The sequence below is a fragment of the Lonchura striata genome, chromosome 10 (assembly GCF_050655825.1).
Source record: "Lonchura striata isolate lonStrDom1 chromosome 10, ASM5065582v1, whole genome shotgun sequence".
Classification (NCBI taxonomy): Eukaryota; Metazoa; Chordata; class Aves; order Passeriformes; family Estrildidae; genus Lonchura; species Lonchura striata.
In genome coordinates, this window is record NC_140712.1 from 15,704,338 (window position 1) to 15,730,121 (window position 25,784).

Sequence of the window (25,784 nt, forward strand, 5' to 3'; positions counted from 1 at the left end):
GCACTATACATATAATGGTAAATAATCTAGTTCAGAATCTAATACATTCTTCAGAAGTCCATATTTTGCCCTTTTCTATAAAAGGTGCAGTTAGAAAGATATTCTTCAGTGTATATTGTTCTAATCACTAGAACAAAGCAAACCAACACGCACTGTTGTTAGCAGTTAAAATAATGGTGGACCCACTTTGCCCCATGACCTGGGGTGGAGTGAGACTCCCCCACCTCCCACTCCTCTAGCACTGAGAGCTGAGCCACAATTTCACTGTTTTAAAACCAAAGGACAGAAACAGACTCTTGTCTAATGTAACGCTTGCATATCTTACAACAAACTGCACTTATTTTCCAAAAGGATGTTAAAAATAGAAGCATATGATCTTTTCCCACCTAGAATTGTATCCTTACAATTAAAGACTATTAGCTGGCATCCCTTTTAACCGTCAAACTCAGACAGTGGCAGTTCTATAGCCACAAAGAGAAGCAGTAAATGAGAAGAACATGTTACTACACTGCATTTGAGAAAGTTTGGCTCCAAGCTATGCACTGATTAATATCAGATCTCCTTCTTTACTTGCCTCTTGACAATCTTGTCACATCTGGCTGACAAATCCTTACAAGCTTATCCAAACCAAGGCAGCCCAGATCATGCTCCGGGAGTAGCTTGAAGGAAGCGGCAACACCAGCCATGTACTGATGTGCCATCATGAAACTAATGAAGCTGACTTCACTTGCAGACTGCAGGAACACGAAGAAACACAACATGCCCCAAGGTTTTGCAACATAACGCAGAGTTAGCTCACCAAAAGATAAGACAAACAATCAGCTCCTGAGGTTCAAGAAGCCAAGTAGTTACATGAATTACAAAAATTTATATGGAATTGCTTGAACAACAATCTCAGCTAAATGAGCACAATAAAATCCAACTTCAGATCAGATGTGAAAATTGACTGTTAAATGCCTTTCAAACAATGGTTTGTTTTAAATTAAAACAAAACTAGCCTATTTTATTTTCCCTCTCCCACATCCCCAAAATACCAGAATGTTGCCTGGCTTCAAGGTTATTCAAACTGAAAAATAACTAAAAATGAAAACAAAACAAAAAAAACAAAAAAAAAAAAAAAAGAAAAGAAAAAGAAAGAGGAAAAAAGTGTCACTTTTTATCCGTAGGATTTTACAGAAGGATAAACCACAGCCTGTCAGTAGTCCTCCCCTGGGTTAGTGATATGCCCTCTCGTCAGTTTTAAACCAAGAATTCGTTACACAGACGAGTAGAAGTATCTGACCAATTAATAAACCAGAAAGTAAAATGCTGCATCTTAAACACATCTAACAAAACATCATTATGTATGAGCTCACAATTAAACCATGTTTATTTTTCTATGTGATGAAAAAAAACCAAATAAATAAGTTAAATGCATCACAATACAAGATTCTTAATTGGCACAATATATTTAAAAACCCAGACCCCCCCATACAGACACACTCATACTTAAACCCACCCCCCTCCTCCCCCCTACCTTGGCACCCCCCCCCCTCCCCCCCCCCCCAAAAAATACAAACAGACTGATCCTAAGAAAAGAATTGCTTGCCTTATTTTCTGGATGTTAAATAGTCAAAAATAAACTGTATATAAAGGGCATACATTACACTCCACTTTAGTGGTAATTTCTAAAGAACTTCGTAGTGAAATTACATTGTTGTCTGCTCTCTAGTGCATTTATACGTCATGATAATGATAATGTATCTGGTTAAAGCACTTGACTCAAAACACATTTGAGTCACAAATCACAGACTTTACTGCTATTAATGCATATTGAGGACTTGTACAATTAAACATTGTCAAGTATTTATGATTTACATGCTACTACTTCAATTGGAAAACAATTACACAAGTGATGGCTCTGCTTATTATAATCAGCCTGCAATTCTGCATTACTTACTGTAGAACAGGAAAGTCACACAGTTGTTTACAGTGCACAGCAGAAAGAAAAGAGATTTTTTTAACAGAAACTAGTTTTCTACTTTTACAGTATCTTTTCATAATTAAGAAATGGAGAGCAGAGCTCCCTACAGCTCTCATCTCCATTGTTCATTACCCAAAACAACACCAATGCAACATTTTTTATATCTCCACAGTGCATAGCCACAAGTAAAAGTTGCACAGTAAAAACATACATTCATACAGAACTGCAAAGAACTTTCCTTACCTCAGACATTCTTACTGTGCTTATGTTTCCAGAGCTATAAAACAGTTTCCCATTCCCTCAGTGAGTTGTACAAAGAAGTACTGGAAACACTCCTGCCTGTACAAGTACTAAGGCAGAACCATCACACGCCTCTTTACTCTTGTCTGACTCTGAGCACCTCAAGGTCTGATGTATGCTCAGGCTGTGCACAGGGGAGTGAAATAAGATCCTCCCCCTTGGTGTTCTCCAGACCTACAGTATGAAGTTGTGTCTGCCTCTCACCTCTGCAGCCAGCTCTCACCTCGCTGCCCCGGAGTGCTGTGCTCCAGCGCGCTCCTCCAGTCGCAGGGCAGTCCCCTCACAGCTGGCTTGGAGAGGGCATGACACTCATCTTTCACAGAGATTTGATCAAAAGGAGTCACGGAGGCTTGAGGCGCTCCTAATGCAGTGCGAGGAGATTCTACCTCTGCTCTGGCAGCCTAAGTAATGCATTAAATCAATGCAGCTGACCTAGGGCCTATTACAATTTTTTTTTTCTTCTTCTCAGAGTGTACAACTATCTGCAAATAAGCTATGAGATACTTATAAGTAAAACTACTTATTTTTAGTGTCAGTGTTGTTTTTCAAATTGCAGCTGCTGCAGGTTTGATTTTTTTTCCTTTTTAAACATTTGCAGGTCTCAAAGGTTCTTTGAGTGGGGTGTGTATTTTTTAAACATTTCCCCTTATCAACTGACTTTTGAGTTAGGGCTGAATTTTATTCCTTTTTGTTAAGTTGAAGCTTCCTATTAACAGCAGTACAGGTCATAAAGACAGGAGAAGAATTACTTTCTAGTAATTGGGCCAAAATCTGGTTTTAGTTATTCAGGTGTTGGGTTGCATTCATGAGCTAGAGCAGGATTTTTGTCATAGTCCTTTCTCACCTATTTAAAAAAAAAACAAAACAAACCCCCAGGACAAAACACTTTTCCTCTCCGTGCCTTTTAACTCCTGTAGATAATTTCTTTGCACTCTGCTAACTCAGGAATACACTATAGTAGACCAGAGAGACATGAGCAAGTTGCAGTGAACTCAGAGCGAATCCCAGTAGGAATATACCAGGACATCTGACCAGATGAATACCTGTAATCCCATAGGAAAAGTAGTAGGAAATAAGATGGCTGTAGGGAGAAGACAGCTAACATATTATTATTGTTGGTTTATTAGTTGTCTTCTGCTAATCCTGTTTGTTATTCACTAGATAAATGCACAAGGCTTAAGTAGAACCTAATTTACACTTAGGTAAATACTGGTGAAGAGTTAATGTTAAGTGCATGGCAGTAATTAGAATCAGACCAGGGATAAGGCCAACATGATCCCAGAATCTGGTCCTACAGAGCATGACAGGAAGCACATGCTTTCCTAAATCCTTAGGTTTCTCAAACTATGCCATATATCTCCTGCTAAGCTATTGAACCAGATGGGAAAACAGAGAGATGGATAGAGTTTCCTAGAATGGTCTGCCAGATCCTTCTGGCAAAAAGCACTCAAGTGTGGCAAGAGTCAGCCACCAGTGGTGACTTGGTCTATTCCCAACAGAGCACCACATGGAGGCTCCAGTGCCACCTCTGGGCCCTGCAAGATGCCCCAGGCACTTATCTCTTGGAGGACACATGGATTATCACTGGTCTTGTAAACTGTGGGAAAAAGCACCCAAGAAGTCATGGCTAAAAAGGTGTTATTTGAACTGATTCTTAACAGCAGTGTTTTAAAAGCATCTGCTCTCTGATGGGCACCAAACTTAGCTGCTCTCTCAAGATGTTAACTCAAAGCCAAAGGCACACCTTGTTACTAAAATTGTATTTCCTTCTTAATGAAATAAGCAGTGATGCTAACTAAAAAGGACTCAACATGATTGAAAATTCTGCAACAGAGGTGAGATGAGTGGCTTAAGATTACATAAACTGCCAGAAGGTCTGAATTTACTTCAAAATGATAAGTGACTAAAACTTAGATGTGTGGAGAGCTGCTCTCCCCTCTAGCAAGTTCCCAGGAAAAACCTATTTACCAGCTATCTGCCATTTGCCTGGAAGATGATAATTCTTATTAAATGGGCTAACTATCCACAGCAAACACTTTAGGACCAATTTACTGTTTTCTTAATTAATTATCTACTAACAGTCTTGTTTTAAGCATTGTTTTCATTATTCAAGCTTTTTCAATGAATATTTAATGGCAGCATATTCATGCTCTTTTTAAATTGTTCACTATTTCTGATTAGCAATTTTTTTTACTATTGGTGTGTCTTTTAGCAGAATCCAATGATCTCTAGCATAATGTGGCATGTGCAAGGCACTATTTGTATTTGCAGGTCAACTTCTAAAGGAATACTGGTACTTTTAACAGCCTTTTTAGTAATTTCAGCTGATTCATAGCTCAAGCTTACTTGTACAGAGCAGTTACTGAGATGTATCTTAAGAATGACCAACATAGAAAGCAGAGGGTGACTTCCCTAAAGATTCTTCCAGCTTCTTGGGAAAAGAAACAGACATTGGGATAGAGCACCAGCCTTGAGACAGTGGTCCTGGTCTTCACCTGGGGCTCTGCCACTGAATTGCTGTTTGACCTCAGGCAAGTTATTTAAATTGATTTATAGTTCCTTGCTTCTGAGTTAGTTTTTTTTTTGTTTTGTTTTGTTTTAAATCTATGTAAATTGTAAGCTCTTTGAGGAAGCTATAGCACCTCATTATGTTCTTCTCAGGGACAGTGCTGAGGGCAAAGGAAAAGGGTCCCCAGGTCTGAACTCCATGTATGTCAGAACAAATACCTAAAATCACAGTGTAACAATGCAGCCCAATGAAAGCAGCTTTCTCCTCCCACCTGTCCCAGCCTGTTCCTTCTCCATGTCCCAGCCTGTGTGCTCAGAGCAGCATGAATGTAGGGGGATGTAGAGCAGATTATGAAGTCCTAAAACTTCTTAAGCAAATGCAAGAGTATTCATGATTTTTAGAAGAGTCCCAATACATGGAACTGACCATAAAAAAAAAGCTGCTGCTCTTAACTGATTTTATTATCTAGGGTACATTAAAAATGGGCATTAACTGTAGGGAATCACTACAAACAAACACTGAGTCATACAGCAGAAAGTGCAATACAATCCCCAATAAAAGATTTTTCCTGTCTCTTAAATTTCAATCATGACCCGAATTTTGGTGTTTGATTCAAAAAACATCACCCTAAAGAGAATATCAGGAAAATAACCAAGCACTGACTAAACACTGGAAGTAGGTTTGTTCTGCCAGTGTGTTCTCTAGGCAAATGGGAATGTAAATTCTGAATTCCCCAACCACATGCTGCTGCCTCACACTATACCTCCCAGAGTTGGCTGCACAATGGCATTAACCTCCATGTCCTGCCTGCTTGGCCTAAATTCCAACCACATAATACGCCATGTCCCTCTTTCTTAAATTGGTGCTGGCAAAGATCTTCACACTAATTTAATGCTTTGCTCACTTGCCTTGGAGAGACATGTGGATTAAATATTTCTCAGAAGAAATGTGAGGCAATGGTCAACCCCATGATCTCTGGGACCCAGGTCACATTTCAGGGAGAAAAGCCAACAGGAGTCGGAATTGCTGTCCAGGACTATAGGGACACAAGATTTTGGGGAAGTAGGAAGAGAAAGAAGACTGTGAGAATGAGGAGAACTGATAACCTGTCAGCAAGACTAAGAAAGTTGTGAGTTTCAAACAACTTGCAAGTTCAATGTTTTTTATAATCTAGCACATGAAGAGGAAAAGAGATTTAAACTTAGTGTGCTGCAGCACAGGTTTTGAACACTAATCAAACTACAAACAGGCCTGCTAAAGGCATAGTACTAGATAAAGTTTCCTGAGATGTGTGGAAAGCCAGTTACATCACTCCAGCTCTCACTAAGAAACAGAGAAACTCAAATTTCTTGTTCAGTATTTCCACATAGGCTTGATATTGTAAGATAGCCTAAGCTATAAAGTGTCCAAAACTGTTCTCTGCTAACAGTTTAAGCAGAGTTTAAATGCTTATCCTGCCTTGCTGCTTACATCCCCTTTAGAGTAATTAGACAAATTCAACCCAGCAAGATAAGTTTATTGAATACTCTCTGCATTTGCACCCCTACTTCAGCACTAATTTTCATCTAACTGTTCATTGCATTACTTTTCTGTAGCCCAAAACAGTAGTGAAGCCATTACAAAATGCTAGCATTTAAAATAGTGTGTATGGTAAGCCCAGAGACACACCACCAACACCAGTAGCACTGACCCATCCCTGTGAAATGGTGCCTCTCCATTGACTGCCACTAAGATCAAGAAACTGCAATTAACAATTAGGACTGGCCTCGACAGTATGTTTCTTTTTACTCTTATTAATGGTTGCTTTATGTCACAGTGTATTTGCCACCGAAAAATGTGATTATGTAATACATTTGCATCTAATAAAGTTTGGTGTTTTTAAGTTACAGCTGTTTCCAAGGCAAATCTCTCAGCATTGATAGCACCATATTTATACAATGTGGCTTAATTATGCATCACACAGCAAAAGCCTTTTAGTATACTGGTGTTAAAGCATATAGCTTTAAACCATGAAACATAATAAAATAAAGGACTTTGTTTGACTCCTCTGAGCTAATCAGCACATTCATTCATGCCACAGCTTATTATTATTCACTACTTGAGATATTCCTCATGATGATACTCCTACCAAAGCTTTCCCCCACTCCCAATGATTTCTGTAGTTATGTATTTTGATTCTCCAATTTGGATTCTTTATTATTTATGTAAGTATTTTCAGAGGTTTCTTATGATCACCAGAATTAAACACTGCCCCAGTTGACCTATTGATAGCATTAACTTTGAAGTATTATTTTACTCCACTCTTCCATTTTCTAGTATTTTAGTTTCTTCCCTTTCAAAGCTGCTTTGCACTGAATAAAAGAAATTTAGTATACACTTGATGACAAACAAGTACAGCATTTTATCACTCCTAATGAAAGCATATTCACATATGCTGCAGTGGTAAGTTCACCCAATTCTGTCATAACTGTTTCTCTTGAATGCTTACAATTTCATTCTAGGACTTGAAAGCATTTATCAAATCTCCAAATTAGGTTTATTAAATAGTTTTGGAGAGTATGCACTAAAGGACTCTTTTTTGCTCCTTCCTCCCAGTGCCTCCCACTCTGGGCTGAGACAGAAAACTAGCTAACTATTGGTTCTGTTCTCTACCTTTCTAAACATTTTTACCTACAATGACATGCAGCTTCTGTCTAAGCAAAAGATGGCAAAAGACTGCATCATTTTTCCATATACAATGTCATATACATGTATGAGATACCCACCCAGCTAGAGATAGAGCTGTAAAGAGTGAGATGGGAATGCTGCAGCAAGAACACCCCCAAAGGTTCCTGGCAGCTCTGCCCACCCTTCTTTGCACAATCAGTCTAGTTTGGGGTGAGTCTGCATGAAAGTGCTAGCAAAAAATAAGAATTTGCAAAGTTGAGAATTTGCAAAGATGAGAAATGTGTTAGCGAGCAAAATGCAGTTCTCCAATTTTATCCAATAACCAAACAAAAATGGGAGTTGAAGTCTTTCATTGCCAGGGATTAAGGTGGGTGCTGTATTGGCTACACATGTCCCTTTTTGCACCAGTCTACCAACTGCCCTCTAATCTTCCAAGTCCTGTGACAAGTTTAAAACATTTAATTGCTAACTCTGTTATTAAGGCATCTACCCTGTCAGAATGCAGCTCCTAACAACGTTAAGTCTCTTAGAGCAAATCAGTTTTGATACCGATGTTTCTCAGAGGTGCAGCATTTAATCCTCAAATTACAACACAAGTTTTAACAGGCAGTTTCTCCTTTCACCAAGATTTAGTAATTGACAAAAAAATTCAAACTCTTTTCTAACACTAATGGTTTATCAAAAGAATACCAGTAATTTCAGTCAAGCCATTCTGATGAACCACGCAGAAATACAATGAGGAGACAGACATGTTTATGCTATCTGATTGAAAGGGCTGAGACAGAATTCCAGAGACTTGGTGTTGTCATAAGAGGAACAGTCAGGAACCACGACTGTGCCCTGGGGCCAAAGGGTGTGACATTGGGCCAGAGGTGTGTCAAAGACAGAATAAAATGCCTGCCATAAAACTGGTATCCACTCATTCACATGGTTAAAGAAAGGAAAGTTGGCAATATAATACCTGAAACAGTAATGTTCTTTGTTCCTTTTTTCCCCAAAAATGATGGATCCTACCAATACAGGAGATCCTTCACCTACTCTATGGAGCATTGTATTTATTTTCACAGCCTCCAGCCTCTTCCTTCCTTTTGGTTATGGCTTTGTTTTTTATTTTCTCCTCTTTTTTTCTGTCCTTCTTGTTCTGTAATACCAGGTAGTGGTTTTTAACCGTTTAAACCATGGCATATAATAACTGATGAGTAACACAGCAGTAATACCAGTGGTGGCAATTTTGCTTTGTTTCATGGGAGTGTTAGAGTATTAGAGAGATGACTAGGACATGTCTCAGTGGCAGACTGATAAAATGAAAGATGAATTTTCCCTGCCTGCAACTCTTGCCAAGTTTTAATCATAAACATCAAACATGTTTTTCCCAGGCAATGAAATAAAAAGCAAATAGTCTGTATTTTTTAAAACAAATTTTGGATTCAGAATTAGTGCAAAAAAATGTACTAATTTATCTACTGAAGATTCTTTTGCAAGCTACAAATTTCTGACCAAATGGTTGAGTTTCACAACTATACTTAAAGTACTGTCACTTCTGTGACAATCAATGCTTGTCACAGAGGCTTATTCACCAGGTCTCCCACTTTGCTGAAGACTTTTCTTACAGCTTTATGCTTTAACCAAAACTTTAATTCTCATCTCTCTTCCCATCTACATACTCTTCTAATTCATTGGGAGAAAATTTCAGTTCCTATTTTACAGTGACATTCTAAAAAAAACTTCCTTGAAAGCATCACCCATCCTCCATTAGTAGATTTCTTCAAAGCTGCCTCTTTTACTTACTCCAGATATGTGCCTGTTCTTTTTATGTCTAGAATATGTGCTAAACTTCTGAAGTTTACCCAGGAGTGAAAGCATAGCAATGTCCTGGAGTAGCATCTGACTACCCCCTCCGACCAGGCTAGCACGTCGATACCAGGACGGTTTGCAGCGAGTGTTTTTAATGGACAGCTCCCAGGTGACAGCAGACACTGCTGCAGCAGCAGCCGCAATATCATACATCCTTGATTGAACTTTGATTAATTTTCCAGACTTTCAGAGCCTGTGGCAAAAGGATCCACAGCGGTAGCTGCAGCCATTAACTCCATCTTTTGTGATTTCTCCTTCTTCATTATGTTTGGGTCTTGATTGAACTTTGTTCCAAGTTAGTAGCTTTTGGCTATGGACAAGGGAGATAAGACTTCAGAAGTGGAGTGCAGAAGGATAATATGTGAGAAACTTGCAGTGGAAACTGCCTGGCTTCTTGGTGGTAGCTTTGGATATACCTTGGTGATGTGAGTGGCATTAACAAAAAATGTTGGAACTCTGGCTACAACAAACCATCACTTTATGCAGTCACAGGCCAACTGTCTTCCAACACTCGTGCATAGCAGATGCTATTTTATTACGCTGAACAAATTCAAAATTACTGTGTTCATGTATTGAATAAAATTACCATTCATTGTCAAAGCTATAACTTTACAAAATCACTTGTTAAAATAAATTAACAGTCCTAGTAGCCTCCAAATATTATTTACAGAGTTTGCTGCTAAATTGTGCAAGCAACTGTCCCACTTTTGGTATGCTTAATAGAACAACTTTATACTGTACAGTCAACCTAGTGTCTGTAAGATTATCATATCCAAAAAAACAGCTTAGCAACACACAGCTAGATTAAATCCTACTGTTACTGGTGAAAAACAAAACTGACAATACTTAACTGAAAATATTACACCAAGTTTTTCCAAAAGATCCTTCAGTGTTTTCAACACATTTCTGCCTCCTTCATTTTTGGTCACAGAATGTCTAAATACTTTGCTAGCAAAGGGACATTTAAATTCTAAGACTGCTTCACAAAAAAAGAAAAATTCTCATTTTCCTACTCTTTTTACAGTTACTGTTCAAATCTACCACCACGATACATCTTTAGAATCGCTTATATCTTGTTTTTTGCCTACTGTTGGTATTTGCCAATGGTGGTATATAGAAATTGTATGCAAAGCTGGCTGTAGTGATCTATAGAAATTTTTGCCCGAACCTAGAAAAGTCCTTTCAAAGCCCCTTTCAAAACATGAAAACTGAAACTTACTGATGGTAAAAAATATTAAACTATTAAGGGTGATTCAAAATCCACTATAAATCAAAGATATACACGATGTTTCCATAACATCTGACACAATGGGGCTTTGTCCCTACAAGAGGCCTCTGGGCATTCCTATGATATAAGCCATAATAGATTTGTCTCTGTGAAGCTTTGAGTTATTGTAGCACCTCCAATAGAGGCAGCATTTGAAATAATTTAAAACCTGGAAATAAGAGAAATCTTTTAAAAATAAAATACATACATACATATACATACACACACATATATAAATAAATATAAATTTTCCTTGCTTTAAGCTTTATATTCGATGCCAAGAATAGCTGGCTGAGGAACTGGCATCTGCCGTGAGCTCTCATTTATTTTCCGATGCTGCCTTGCCCCATTGCCCGGGCAGCCTCCGCAGTTCCCCTCCTCTCATCTCCTCACCACTTTGCCTTCCTCTGAACCCAGAGCAGACTTCCAGCACAGAGCCCTTCTCTGCTTACAGGCTTTCCAGCCCCTTTCCTCCTTTTTCCAATCCCTTTTTCAGCTTTCTGACAGGACACTGTATAGAAAAATCAGAAACCTCTCCCACCCTGTACTTAGGCAGCATTAAAAACAGACTTGCATACTAGGAATTATCAGCTTAAATGTGTTCAGACTAGAGCTAAACTGTCAGCTCAACCTGTATCTATCTGGGTGATCTGGACACTTGACTTGGTTAAAGTGGCTGGGATACCACAGACAGCTGGCAGCTTTGAGAAGTAAATAACTTGTGGGAATGTTTGAGTGTTGCAACAGAGAAAAGCAATTCAAGAAACACAAAGCTGATGTGAATTAAATATTGTATTGGCTACTGAGTCCCTTAAATTTTATCACTGATGCTTCTTGAAATGCACTTGAGCAAGAACAAAACTATTTTAGGGTGAAACCAGAGCTGCCCTGTTAATAGCTTTGAAGCCCTGGACTGGTTACCTGGGCTTTCCCTCCATTAATACAGTGGTTTAAAATAATAGGGAAGTATGCATAGCATGAAAAGTGGAAAAGAAGAAAAGTGCTTCAAGACCAACCACTTTTTAGTGCACGTTTGGGAACTGCTTGGAGGAGTGCCAGGGCTAGAACAAGGTGTGAAATCATACAATCATAAGAAGGGTGGCAGGTGTAAAACAGAAGTCTCTTATGGAGCAGTGGTTTGGGATAAAATATCTGCAGGAAGCTGACTGCCAGACCGACACAGAAGTGATTGAAGGAGGAGGCCTGGCAGGATTAGCACAAGGAAGTAACGAGCCTTCAGGTATACTAAACACACACACCGTTTGTGTGACTTTTCACAAACCTCCTTTTCTTTTTTATGTTGTCCCAGTTTAAAATAAACCATACAGTGGCAGTAAGAAGGAGCCTGGGGCTCCTAGGGAGACAAGCTGAATGGTCACTGCCCTATAGAATGTAAAGGCCACTACCTTGCAACAGCCCATGCTGGAGCAGCATGGGGTTAATGGCAGCTCAGGATTACTTTTGATGCCATTCTCAATGGCTGGGACAGGTGTCCCCTCCTGCTGAGGGTGTCCACAAGCTGAAAGACTTTTCCTGCCTTTGCACAGCCATTGTCACTTGTGTCACTTGCTTCAAGGGAAGCAGGACCAAACCCTCCAGCAGTAACTGTGAGACATTTTTATTAGTCCAGCCACATGCTTTGCTCTAAAGCCCTCAGCTTGTCATAAATTTTTCCGTGTTAAACTCTTCACCCAGATATGGCTCTAACATAAGCTCCTTGTCCAACAGGTTATTTAGAGACTATTCTTTTTGAACTGTCTCTTCCACAAATAGGAGATGCAGCTGACATCCAGCCTCTGTAACTTCTGATTAAAAGAGCACTAAAACTCCACAGACAAAAACCTGAAGAGGGAATAAACACTAAATTCAGCCTGAGCATTTAGCGCTATCTTCTTCTCAAATCCCTCATGGTAAAATGAAGCTGTGGTATTGTCAGCAAAACCTTGATTTAAAACCTGTTGCAATTTCAAATAGAAATTAAGTATTTGGTGTGATCTTTAGTTTTCCCTACAGTAAAGAAGGACTACTAAAAAGGCACCCTTTTATACTCTGAATACATTAAAATACTCATTGCTATAAATCTGTTTAGTTCCCAGAAATACAATTGATACCATTCTTTCCAAGTAATTTCAACACATTTTAATCAAAAACCCCACCAATAAAACATCACAACCCTCATGGAAAGCATTATCTCCCTTGACCAATCTGGTAAATTTGTAATTTACCCAAAATGATACAGTAAACCTGGGACAGAGACAGCCTGTCATTCAGTCAGTTGTGTGGCTTCATCCTCTTCCCCAAGAACAGCACTTTCTCCTGAGCTCCATTTTAGGAAGTGAGTGGCAACAGCTGCTTATAAAACCAGCAGAGTACAGGTATAGTCCCAATTACCTTTACAAACTCTTCCTCTATACACTTAGATAAAGATGTCTTTGTGCTGAACCATCATATTATACTGGCCAGTAAAGAGAAATAGAAGAGCCTTTGCAATAGGTCTATTTTAAAAAATAGGCTTCTTTAAAAAGCTCTAAAAACTCATTTCTAGCCATAGAAATTTCATATTCTGTTTATCAAGATACTTTCTCCAAACTACACTGCCTGGATGACATTCATTGTGAAGCATCTGCCTCACAGAATGAGAAACACATGTTTGCAAGCTACTTTCATACACAGATTTTGTGATGTAAGTAAGTAGCTGGAAAGCCAGTTTGTGACAATGCCAGTATTTGGAGCTTCTTTAGTCTAATTAGAAACTGCTCTATACAGTCCAGCCATTAGCAGTGGAACATGCTGCTTATTTTATGTACCAATTAAAGTGCTGCATCACACCAAGCCAGTTATAATCAGAAAAACTGGCCCAAGGAGCCTATGTAAAGAACATTTGTGACAAGAAGTACAGCAGATACCTTCTTTATTATCTCTCTACTAAATAAATGCAGTTTGAAACAAGTGTTTACCAAAGAGCTGCAGTTTGCAAATCTCAGGCGTCTAACAACCATATCCAGGACTGGAAATTACGAGGCTCTGAACACTCAGCTGAACTTTGACACACAACTGACAAATAAATAAGCCAATAAAGGAACCGTGATCTTGGGCAAAGAAAGACATCCACATTAAAGAGCATTTGCTCCTCCTCTCTGAAATCAAACACTTCTTCACCAGAAAGCACAAGCATCACTCAAGCACACATGTAGAGAACACGGAGGGGACACCAGGTCCAGCTCCTGCTGTGCTGCCTTAGGCAAAAACACACCCAATTAGCAATGCCAGTACCTGGCCCCAAGCAGCTGTGGCAGGAGTGGCATAAGCACTGATCTTCTTTTAATTAGCCTATCAGTATTTCAGAATTTTAAAATATATATATATAATAACTGTGCTTTTAAGAACAGTGAACTAGACTTCCACTTAATATTAACAGCAAAAACATGGACAAGTTATTTTTCAATTAAAAGTATTTGAGTAGCTCTTCACAAATTTATTTTGGCTCAAACTGCTTAGTCTTTGTCAAAAATATTTTATTTCAGAGTCAGATGGTTTTTTTGAAGTTAAATTTAAGCAGATTTAACAGATTATTAACATTTTTAAAATACTTAAGTTACTTGTGTGTCACTTTTAAACTTTTTTCACTTTACAGATAAAACTGCATGAGGGATGCCACTGAACCTGCAATTAAAACCCAACTGAACAAATCTGAACCATATGAAAAAGTCTTCCTCTATTTTTTGCAAAAAATTCTCTGGCTACTCATACAACAAAATCCAAAGGGCCTATAATAGCACAAGCAGATATTTAAAATTAAGTCTTATTTTAGCTATTGAGGAAAGGCATCACAGAACTTGAGGGGCCTGCACACAGTGTGTGCTTTCCCATTGTGTCCCATCAACCACCCAGATCAACTGTAGAAAAACATGTTTTCTTTTCACAGTTCACTCAAATCCTTGCTTTCCATGATCCTGTTGAATATGATTCCATTTATCAGGAAAAAAAAAAAAAATCCAAGAAAAAACATGCCAGTTTTAGCAATGTAAGGACTAAACTGAATCCATATGAGAACTAAACTGAGACCAGCCATCATTACTGAGGATAAAGCAAGGCAGTAATCCATCCCATTTTAGAGTTACCTGCACTATGTTTTGTAAAATTCATTCTGCTGTGCAATGATCTCATGTAGAAGAGTGATGAGCCACAGGTTCTCTATGGAACAACAATGGTTCTTATTTGAAGAAGATATATTTCATCTCTATGTATTGCAACACCAATATGCTATTTGAACAACTGTTTCATGTTTGTACACTAATATAGCCCTGCAAGTGATTTTAGGCACTTCTTTCTATTACACCTGGATTGCCAATAATATATCAAGAATAGGTGAGAACAACAGGAGGGTGAACTTGAAAGAGAAGCAAGGCAGGTTTTGATGAACATTTGTTCTTATGCTCACTCATTTTACTATCAGTGAAATACTTCCATCAGTAACATGGTGAGAACATCAGGTTTTTAATGTCTGGGGACAATAACTGACGCTGAGTAGAGAAGTACACTGGAAAAGGGACACAAAGCACTGAAGGAAAGAATGAATTTGTGATGCAATTTGACTTGCAAGTTTGCCTCATTTATTTGGGGGGTTTATTTCTTAGGGTTGTTTTGGTAGTTCACTTCCTGGATGCCTCAGCTGAAACTCTTTTTGGTTTTATGTATGTGCTAAAACATACACAGAGACACACACACACACTCTCCTTTTAAAATGGATGTATGTGCTCCAAAGCCCACCCCTGGGCAGCTGTTTGTACCCCAGAAGAGCCTGCATTCCTCTGACCTCCTTGTAGTGTCTGTTAAAGGCTGCTGGAAGGGATGGGCACCTATTTTAAACTGCCGTGTCATGTTAACAGACAATAACATGCACCATAGATCCATTCCTCAGTGCCTGACAAAGACAGGACTTGATGAAACAATCTGACTGTGACTCGTTTCAGGCTAGTTGGAAGAGATTGGGGTTTTTGGCTGGAGAAGTATTTGGAGGACTGAGCAGGAGCAGTGCCTGCCATACATAGGCACTGCCTATTCTTGGCTTGAGGGTTTATATACAGCATTGCTCATCCAGAGATCTGCTTGTGCATGGCTGGGGAAGAGACCCTGCCGATTCACCTTGCCTTGGTCACCTCTGCACAAGATTAATGCAGTGCATGTCTCTGAGCTGGGTTGAAAGTAGAGCAGGTGCAGAAAAGCATCTGTTTTCCCCCGGAGCAGAAAGAACCTCTGTGAGCAGGCAACACCTGCACACTGCCCGGTTGCTGGGCTCGGGTGGCTTCCTGGAGCCATTCACTGCGTTACAAAAGTTTCTTCCAAGTCCTGTGTAGTCCTAGACTCGCTCCTGAGTGATATCCTCGCACTCAAAGTACTGTCACAGCTATTAAGATCTGCCAGGAAGCTCTTGCTCTAAGACTGAGGTAAGACCTCCTGGGACTGGCAGGCTCTCAGCTAATAGTCTCAGTCTTTGAAATTCATTCCCTTTGGCAGCTTCCCAAAGCCAGATGCTAATGACCTTAGGCATGATGCAAGACCTTTTTATTGGTGCAATTTAAATTTTTCTTTTTTTTTTTTTTTTAAGTTTCTGAAGTAGCAATGAATCTAGACATGTCTTCTCTTTTGAACAAATGTCCATCTTAGCATTGCAAGTAACCACCTAACTTTTGCAGAAATATTGTCTGAATCCATGTTACATGCGAAAATGTAACTCGCCTCAGCATCAGTCCACTACAAAATTTTGGAATGTTTCTCTACATAACAAAAGGAAGAATTTTTAATGCAAGTTTAAGCTTAAATACCTTTGGACTTTTATCTATTTATTAGACAGTTTTCCAAAGAATTTGGCCCAATGGGCTGAATGCTGACTTTGGACCATATTGCCAACCTTCTGCCAGGCAATTGTGTGACTACAGGCTGGGATACCTCTCTCTCCACCTTCCTGACTGTGCAGGGATCTGCCCCACTGCAGAAGCAAGAAATACCTTGGGCTGCACTAAGGGCTGTTTCAGAGCCAGCCAGTCTCATGCCATTACTTAACTGCTTGTCAAGTTCTGAAAAGCATACGTTCAAATGAATGCAACTTGAGTAAGCTTTTTTAGAACAACATTTCCTGACTTCTTTAACAATTAGTAAGCATCAGCAGAGGATATTCTGAAAGTTTATTCTGTCCAGGTTTCCTCTATCTTCAGGGCAGAGGGAGAGGCGCCTTCTGTGGGTGTTTCAAAGCTGGAGCCTAAAGCAGATATTCTGCCTAGTTCTGCACAGGACTCTACAGAAATGTTGATACATGGGGCCTAGGAAGATTAGCTTCAGTAAGCATCATCTTTTCTCCCTTCCTTCTCTCTTGCCTCCAGACATACTGAAGAAAACACTACCATATCAAAACAATAGCAAAAAACTTCAGATTTCTTAAATTCCCTTTCAAAATTATTTAAAATTAGCTCCAAGTATGTTATCCATGATAAAAGCAGCAAGAGTGACTGTGCACCTGCACAAAGACACAGCATGTAATAATAAGACAGTGTTATTTTGTGGTAAATAAATTTTAGTTTGAGACTTAAATCTTGACTATTTTCTTGGATGGGTATTTTATAACATGTCCACAAATGCTACAAAACTTAGAATGAGTTATTGCTCTGCATTTCAATCAACTGCCATAAATGTAACAAAAGCACACGTGACTCACTTTCACAAGAAAATAGGCACAATAAACATGATTTTTCTCCTATTGCAGGGACCTCCAGCTTCTAAACAGACTGACCACCAAGCTAATGTAAAACAGACAGTGAAAGACTCACCTGTGTGTAAAACAGTTCTGCAATTCTAATCTGAAATAAATTCAGATTTTTGCTTTAAGTTTAAAACTGGAGAACAGCAAATTGTTATTTTTGGGGTTCTTTGTTTAGCTTTAACATCTCAGCACTAGGTCATCAGTGCACAAACAGTGGCAGAGTCACAAAGATGCTGCAGCGCAAATAGGTGAGAACGGGCAAGAGGAGTGCTGCACACCACTCCTGCAATCAGGAAATCAATATCAAAACCAAAGGGGAGAAATAAAGTATGTTTACAAAGCTTCATCTTTAGAGATTTGCACCTGTTGACAAATCTGTAATTTTTTTGAACAGGCAAATACTTAATTCAGCAACTTCTCTCTAAAATTCAGTGGGCTGAATCTGCTCATCTCCTCCAGGAACCTACACAGGTATCAACATTGGAAAAACAGCCACCACATTAGCTGTTATCTGGGAATGAGGTAAGATCACGAGCTGCAGCTGAAGCCAAAGGATGGAGCCTCCTGCTGCATTCCAGCAGCGGGCTCCTGATCTCTGTGCATTAAAGAAATGTAACCTCAGCTGAGCACTGGGGTTACACTGGACTTCCTGTACTTGACTATGAGAAGTGCCCGGCACAGTTTGCCACACTAATGGTATTTAAGCACTTTGCAGAGGTTGGTCCCCAAAGACATGACCGGGGACTTTTCCCACCCTGCTTTTATGCTGGCTGGAGGAGCTGATGTTGCAGAGGAAGGCACTCGCTGTTAAATATTCTCTCCCCGACAGGCGCTGCTGCAGCACTCAGTAGGATTCTGATCAGTCACACCGCTTTTACAGTTCAGTTGTGGATACTTTCAGAGCATTTCTAATGATCTATTATTAATTGCCAGGAATTACATTCCAGTCTTAAATTCAGAGAATGTGCAACTTTCAGCTGTCAAGGACAGTAATTCAGTACTTAAATTGCAAGTGTCAAAAGCTGTAAGTGGACTGATTTATACTAATTTGAACAACCTTGTTCATCTAGATGAAATAATGAAACAAAAGCAAGGAAAAGGCATTTGAGTAACTGCTGTCACTAAACCAGCATTCAAGTGATTAACTTGAAGTGTGTTGGTGTCAGTATTTTAGTGAGAAGCGAGGATTACAAGTAAACCACAAAGTGTAAAGAAAATGTATTTAGAAAAGGTCAAATAAAGGGAAAAATTCAGATTTAAAAGCCAGATCCTTAGTACACCTCAGAGTGGTACAACACTACTGAAGTTAGTTAAACCATGCTGTTTCCCACCGAGTGGAGGTTTTGTCCTGTGTTTGTGCAAAAGCAAATGACAATGTCAACTAATTGTAAAGTAAAACCCTGGCAGATCTGCAAAACACTCTGCTGCTTGACTCTTTGATTGGGGTATGTATTCCACGGCTGTATAAAGAAAAGGGAAAAAAAAGGAAAGGAGAAAAAAAAAAAAAAAGAGGACTGGAAACTCCACCTGGATGCTATCAGTCTTGCCCAAGTAAACAGTACTGACATTAGTGCTAGCCTGCTGAGTGGTACAGGTTAGAAAGGGTCACAAAGGCAAAATGGTGACCAAACGTGCCTTGAGGTAGAGATGCTCTGGAATCTGTCACAAAAGGAGAGAGCTGAAAGCTCATTTTATCTAGAAGTCATTTAATTTTAGAGTTCAAAACAATTAAAAGACATTGAAAGAATTGTACAAACATGGATTATAGCAAGACAGAAACAATCTCCTTTTTCATATAAACATGTCCTCAACTACATGCATACAATGTGATGTGTATTGTTCTTGAGATAACAGTACAGCACACCATAAAATAACAAGGAATAGGTGAGAGGGATAGGAAAAAAAATCATAGTTTTCCTCATAATATTAAACAAATACTTATACCTATAACATAATAAAAAGATTTTGTCTAAAGTAAAGAAAAGAAAGCAAGCAAATGCCAAAGAATTTATTTGTGATGTCCTAATGAAGTTTTTTGCTGAAGTCCCTTGAAATAAACTTTTTGACACTCAACTTGTTAAGTTGCAACTAAATTTGCAAACCAGAGAAATATCTATTAGTATATAATAATCAATGAGTTATAATAACTATTTTATGGGGATTTTTTAAAAGTTGCTTTAAATTCACTTCAAAATATTAAGGGAAACAACCTACAATAATTACTTGAATTTTCTAGTTTGTTTTCTTTCTCTTTCGTCTACAAAAGCAACCCTGAAACCACATCTGGAAGTCCCAACTCCTGAAAAATAAATTTTACCAGTAGCATTTTTGTAAGAAAAGCTACATAAATGAAGGATTTTTTTAAGGTCACTTCCAGTTATCTTTCAATGTTTTAATCCATACCAAGGAAACAGAACAAAGCAAGAGAGATACTTGCACCTGGCATTAAGCAACAAGACTCAGTGTTCACAGATTTTGACAACTGTCCAAGTCTACAACCAGGCTGAGAGGCTATGGCACACTCAGAAATGAAATGGTTAATAAAACTTAAACACTGATCCTTTTCCAGGCATGTTCAAATAGCACAGAAAAAAAAAAAAAGCCGCAAAAGTAAAGTGAAGTTCTGAACTAATTTTACTTCTCCTACAGCATGCCAGGAAGTGTATTACATGCCACTGGCGAGATACCAAACCTGTGACTCTGGGGGGATGACTGAAGGAATCCTCACAATTCTACATCTTGGAAATAAAATCTGTGCTAGAAGGAAAAGCTCTGTAACACATGCCATCTGGTAGTACCCTTTGCCTTCTTTTTATGAACAGGGAGAGAAGAGAAAGGCTGCTTCCTCATGTACAGACCAAGACTCAGTGGGCCAAAACCAGCTTGTGGTAAGAGCAGCAGAAACAGCAACTCAGCAGGTGCTGTTCTCTCCCTGCTGCATCTCTGCAGAACAGGGCATTTCCGTAAGTCTCAGTATCAATCTCAGTTATCTCCGATTCATATCGGGAAGTTTTTTATAGTAAGTGGGAGTGTCATTTGGCCCATTAATTGTGGGAGAATAGCACCTAATTGCATTGTAAATGCAAATGGATATGCTGAAGCCACTATACTGCACTGAACTCAGCTCACAACTATTGCATATGTCCTTTAACATATAATTTGTAATGTGTCTCAAGCAAAACCCAAAACTATGCTCAAAATTTAAAATCAACTATTTTATTTAACTGTAAAAGAAATAAATAAAAGCTTAACTGAAATCAACATTATATCATATTCTGAGAATACGAATGAGAAGAAATTACTGCTTCAGGATTAGATTACCAAAAGGATAGTTCAGTAATTCTTTGAGAAACACTTTCTTTAAGTAGCAGAGAAAAATTCAAATACAGGTAAGATTCATATCCAGACAGGTAAAGAACTGTCCTACCATTCATTCCCAGTGCCCCAATAAACTGTTCTAAATCTTCTTTATCCTGCTAGGAGTTAAAGTAGAAATGGCTATGAGCCAGTGTGAGTTAGCCCCAAGGAAATTCCTGCAGAGTAGCAGGAGGCATATTGGGGACTGGCAGGAGCATTTCTGCATTCCAGCTCTCTCCAGTGGCTGGAATGACCCAGTGGGGCCAACTGCAGCCACATTTCAGTTTGGGCAACACCCAGGCTGCTCTAACCTGGGGAATGGGCTGAAGTACCTCATCTGGCTGAGGAAACAGGCACTGAAGGGATACAAAGCTCCTTTCCATGTATATGAACTCTGCACTGATAGAGTGATTTATTTGGGTCATCCATTAAACTCTTGTAGGACTTGTCCCATATAAGTTAAAGTTAGTGTTCAAATCTCACAAGACAAAGAACATGGTAGGAAATCACCAGCATAATAAAAATAAATTTATACTGTAAGACATTGCAATACTATTGTAACGGTTTGTTCCACAGTAAGGCAGTAAAAGCTATTAAACAAACAGTGCTTATTTATTTTATGTAATATAAGCAGTTTGTATCGTATCTGGGGTCTATTTTCCTCTGAGTGCAAATATTTAACTCCCATTAATGTTAACAAGAGGTTACCTAGCATGTACTTTGGCAAGAGAATAAAACATGAATTTTAACATTAATCTTAAGCAAGCTTTTAACTTAAAAGAATCTTGCGAGTACCTTGTATTAACACTATCTTAATTGCCTTGAAATCTGAAGTTTGCGAGAAGCATATACACAGATAAAACTAACTTGTATTAACTTTAAATTGCACATTTTGGGATAATGGGAAATAACTGTGCCACCTTTCTGTAAACTGCATAGCTTGCACTGTGAAGGCACTGTTAGCAGAGACAATGATAACATCTTTAAAGAATTCTCTCCATTTCAAATAACATTTTTTCCCTTTTCTCCTTAGCAGAAAATTAACTCACACTATTCTTTGCAGTAAGAATAGTGGGGGAAATTCCTACTGCATTTTCTAATGAAACAACATTTTGGGATTCTCTACAGTTTGGGGAATCTCCTTGTCCACATTCACACTCTCAGTGAGGACAGTGAAGTAGCATAGATACATAGCACAAGTAGAATCTGGCCCTTTTCATTTTGTGAAACTGCTTTGATCATGATTCTCTCAAGACATTATTTTAAACTCGAATGCAATTGACCGCTATTGCACCATATGTTCCTTATGTGTGAGCTCTGTCTTGTTCATTAATTTTTATGCCACTACTGTTGGACTTCAGCCAGTGTAATGTGGAGGCAATTAGCAATGTCAGAGTGTTCATGCCAGCATATAATGAAAGAGAGGGAAAGAGAGAAATGGGGAGATATGCTTCCTGCTACAGGCAAGGGTACTTCTCAGAGGTTTTTTAAAAATGTTATTTGAAAATGAAAATATCTAATAAAAGCAAGTGACAAGAAATAAAAGTCTTGTTACAGAAGTAAAATTTACTCACTAATAAAAACTCTCCTACAACTTTTTAATACGTTCACCTATTTTCAGAAGATGAAACTGAAGATGCCCTGTGGCCTGATGACCTTGTCTTTTAATCTTACAAACACTGTGGTTGCTAAAGGTCTGTATCAAAATGTTCAATGTTAGCTTGCAAAAAAAGATGCATGCATATACTAGAACAGAAGAGTGCATTAAATAATGTGTTCCAATGACATGACCAAATCTGTGGCTTCTTGTTTTCTTACAAAACCCCTTCTACTGCAAATCTTGCAATCTGAGATTTATTCCATTTGCCGTTCTTGTTGCTATTTGTGTTCTCCAAATTTAAAAGATAAAAAGTATGACATATGTCTGAAGTTCCAGGGAGTACTGGGGACCTTGCTAAAGTGGCCACCTCTTCCCATTCTCAGTGTCACACACACAGACACCCCCAACATTCCTCCCAGTGGGCCAGTTTCAGAATACAGTTTTTGTCTGATCTCTGAATACAAATGCAGCTAACAAAAACTCTGCAGTATCAGAAATCTTGGGCCCATACATCCAGAAGGAGGACTCCACTAGAATTCTCTCTCACAGTATCTTACCATTAAACTCCATATTATTCTCCCATGAAATCAAAGATAAAAGCACTATATACACAGAAGTCTCTTTATAGTGCAAAACTTGATGGAAATTTGTTGTTCTTGTGTAAACATCTACATTTTTGTATATATTTACAAAATAGATAAGTAGAAAACCTGACTAATCAGGAGAATGCTCAAATCTAGATCCATAATCTCCAAGGTTCCTTCCACCTCACATTGTGATTCAGACCCAGGCTTGGCTTTTACAGTCCATTAAGAAGACAGACAACTTTGAAGTTCGCTAGGGACATGGTTCTCAGTTCCACAGCGTTTAATGGTTTAATTATCTATTTGCATGTGAAGTCATTAAGCAGCTCCGTACTAATATGGTTATTAAGAGATATGTCCCACTGCAATAATTTAAAAAACAGTTACAGTAGCATGGTGCTGCCTGTGGTAAGGGTCTTGTGACTTAGTGGCAGCCTTTCACTTTTGAAAGCTTGGCAACTGTATAAAGGTAGTTTGACTAATCCACCTTAATTCATCCCAGATATTTACCCTCATCACAAAAATCACAGCATCTGGCCAGCTTCGTCGCTTACAGCCATCTTTACAGAACCCCATTCAGAGTTTTGCAAAGGCTTTGCTACCCTGAATTAAGACACATAAAGAGCCTACTCCAAAGCCCATGGAGGTCCAAGTCACGGCTTATTGGGCTCAGAAGACATTTATGCAGTTTGGCAGCATGGCCTGCCTAGGATCCAGCTACTGTCATTTGTTCAAACTTCATGGGCAATAGAATTCTGTAATTTAGAATTACAGAAACTTTTCAGTAAGTTTCTAAAGCAGGTCACAGAAGTAACAAAAACTTTCTAAACTGCAAGAGTTTTAGTGGAACTTAGTCTAAACCAAATGTTTTAGCAGCATGACATCAGACAGCCTTATTGAAAAGTTGGAATTAATCACTTAGCTTGAATGGAAGTTTTGTTTTGAAAGCCCCTTCCCCCCCCTCCCCCCCCCCCCCAGTTAATATGGGGTTTTATCTTATATATTATATTTAATTCTGAGAAATAATTGTGGCAGAAACCTAGAAAATTCCAGAAAGGAAAGATTTCTGTAGCTTAGCAGCTTCTCTGTACCTGTTGTGTCTTCTTAGCTATTTAGAAGAAGAGCAAGCCCCATCTTTATATCAGCAACAAACAAAATTAGATCTACTCATTACTAAGCACTTATCAATTCTACTACTAAGGGGATAAAACTATGTGCTATCACAAGTTCAATGAAGTCAACTAAATTATCAAAGCACTATAGTTCAGCTAACAGGAGTGAGCAAAGCAGTGACATTTGAAAAGTATATTCTTATCTTACTTCCATGTTATTTACAGCAATAATACAGGAGAGTTTAATTTTTATTGAATGTTAAGAATAGAAAAGGAAGGGGAAAGCTTAGAGAGCGGTCATGAGGCAACTGGATTAAGAAACAAACCCAAGCACTATTGAATAGCCTGGTAATTCTTCAGTCAAATGTTATTAGAACAATTCATGGAGTCCCTATACTGCAAACTGATCCAGCTATTTCAGTTTCATCTGCTAAGATTTTTTAAGAAGTTGGTATACTTACATGTTGCATGCAAGACCAATTTAGACAAAAAAACTTTTATAGCTTCACAGAAATCTCACATTAGTAGCTAGATTTAACTCATATTAGCCAATGTGTCTCTCAGGCATGTCCACCACAGTTTTAACAAGGTGCCCTCCAAGATGAACATCAGCAAACTGCTCACTAAGGCTGTGCAGTTGTGTGCCTGTGGCTTTCCCTCCCTGCACTCACTGCCAAAGCCCTCCTCCCATCAGTGTTCCTAATGTGCTCAGACACCCAGGATGCAGGGAGAGGCTGTACATTCAGCACATGGCATGACAGAAATGCCAGCTACAGTCACAAACTTGCCCCAACCAATTCTGTTTCTGATACAAATTGTGCAGCAGACGCAGAGTTGGCAGAAGGGAGTTTCATAAGGAAATGGCAACAAGGACAGCAGAATTTTTATTTCTGAAGCAAATCTCTATTTCCTCCTGCCTTTGTGAATTCTTTGGCTTTGGAAAGAGTACTAGGCACAGTATGAAAGACACTCCGGTTTTTCTGCTTCAAAATCTAAGGAATGTGCTGCATGCTGCGAAACTGCAAGTGAGCAGAAACAGTGCAAAGCATCTCTGTTTCTGTGGAGACCCAGGCACAGATAACATTTGGTTGCTGAAAAGACACCTCCTCATATGTAATGTATAATCCTCCCAAAACATGCATACAACGTGACCCTGGCACTTAGTTGGGACAGCAGTGTCTTCCCAAGCTTATTCTGATGGGTATTTGATACTTAACTGAGGATTCCTTCCTAGCTGTAGATTTGTCAGCAGGGGCTCCTTTGTCCGCTCTGAGAGCCCAACTAAGACAGGCACAACAGGTACAGGGTATCTGTTCAGACAGGCTGCCTGAATTCCAACCACTTCTTCCCTGCTGGATTTCATGGATCAAGCCCTCAGTAGCACTGGACACTGCCAGCAGCACACTGAGCAGTGCAGGTATGTTCCAGAGCTACTGCCTACGAATCGCTGCTATGGAAACTACCATGCCTTCCAAATCTATACTCAGGATGCCTTTTCAAGCTTTCCCCCTCAAAGCAAAGACCAGAAGGACACCCAATTCAGAATATGAGCTGAAATTCAGAGATAATCAATCAATTTCAAAAGAAGTACAAGGCACAAACAGATCTAGTTGCACCTTAATGTGATTCGCGGAAGCAGCTGGCAGAAGAAAAGAAATCCAGAGGTCATCCTTTTGCCCACGGATTTCAGAGGAAGGAACTGTGGTATTTACCTTCTATCCTACTTCTGAAATTCATCTGCTATGCACTTCTGAGCACACCACCTAGAATTTCCATATTTTCCTTTTCTTATATAAAAAAATAATAGATATTAC

General features: G+C 39.0%; 1 protein-coding gene across 3 annotated transcripts in view; it reads right to left on the reverse strand.

Moving 5' to 3' along the window:
* The window catches only part of BNC1 (basonuclin zinc finger protein 1), a 41,623-nt gene extending 17,052 nt beyond the window's left edge, over positions 1 to 24,571 (reverse strand). The window contains exon 1 of one of the 3 annotated variants that reach the window (XM_021537557.3): positions 24,432 to 24,571. In XM_021537557.3, coding sequence (XP_021393232.3) covers positions 24,432 to 24,440 — 9 coding nt within the window. In that variant the 5' untranslated portion in view covers positions 24,441 to 24,571. Of the gene's footprint in view, positions 1 to 2,206; positions 2,517 to 24,431 lie in introns of those variants that run through there. The other 2 variants (XM_085588852.1, XM_085588850.1) reach the window with 2 other exon arrangements.
* Between the last annotated feature and the right edge of the window lie 1,213 nt (positions 24,572 to 25,784).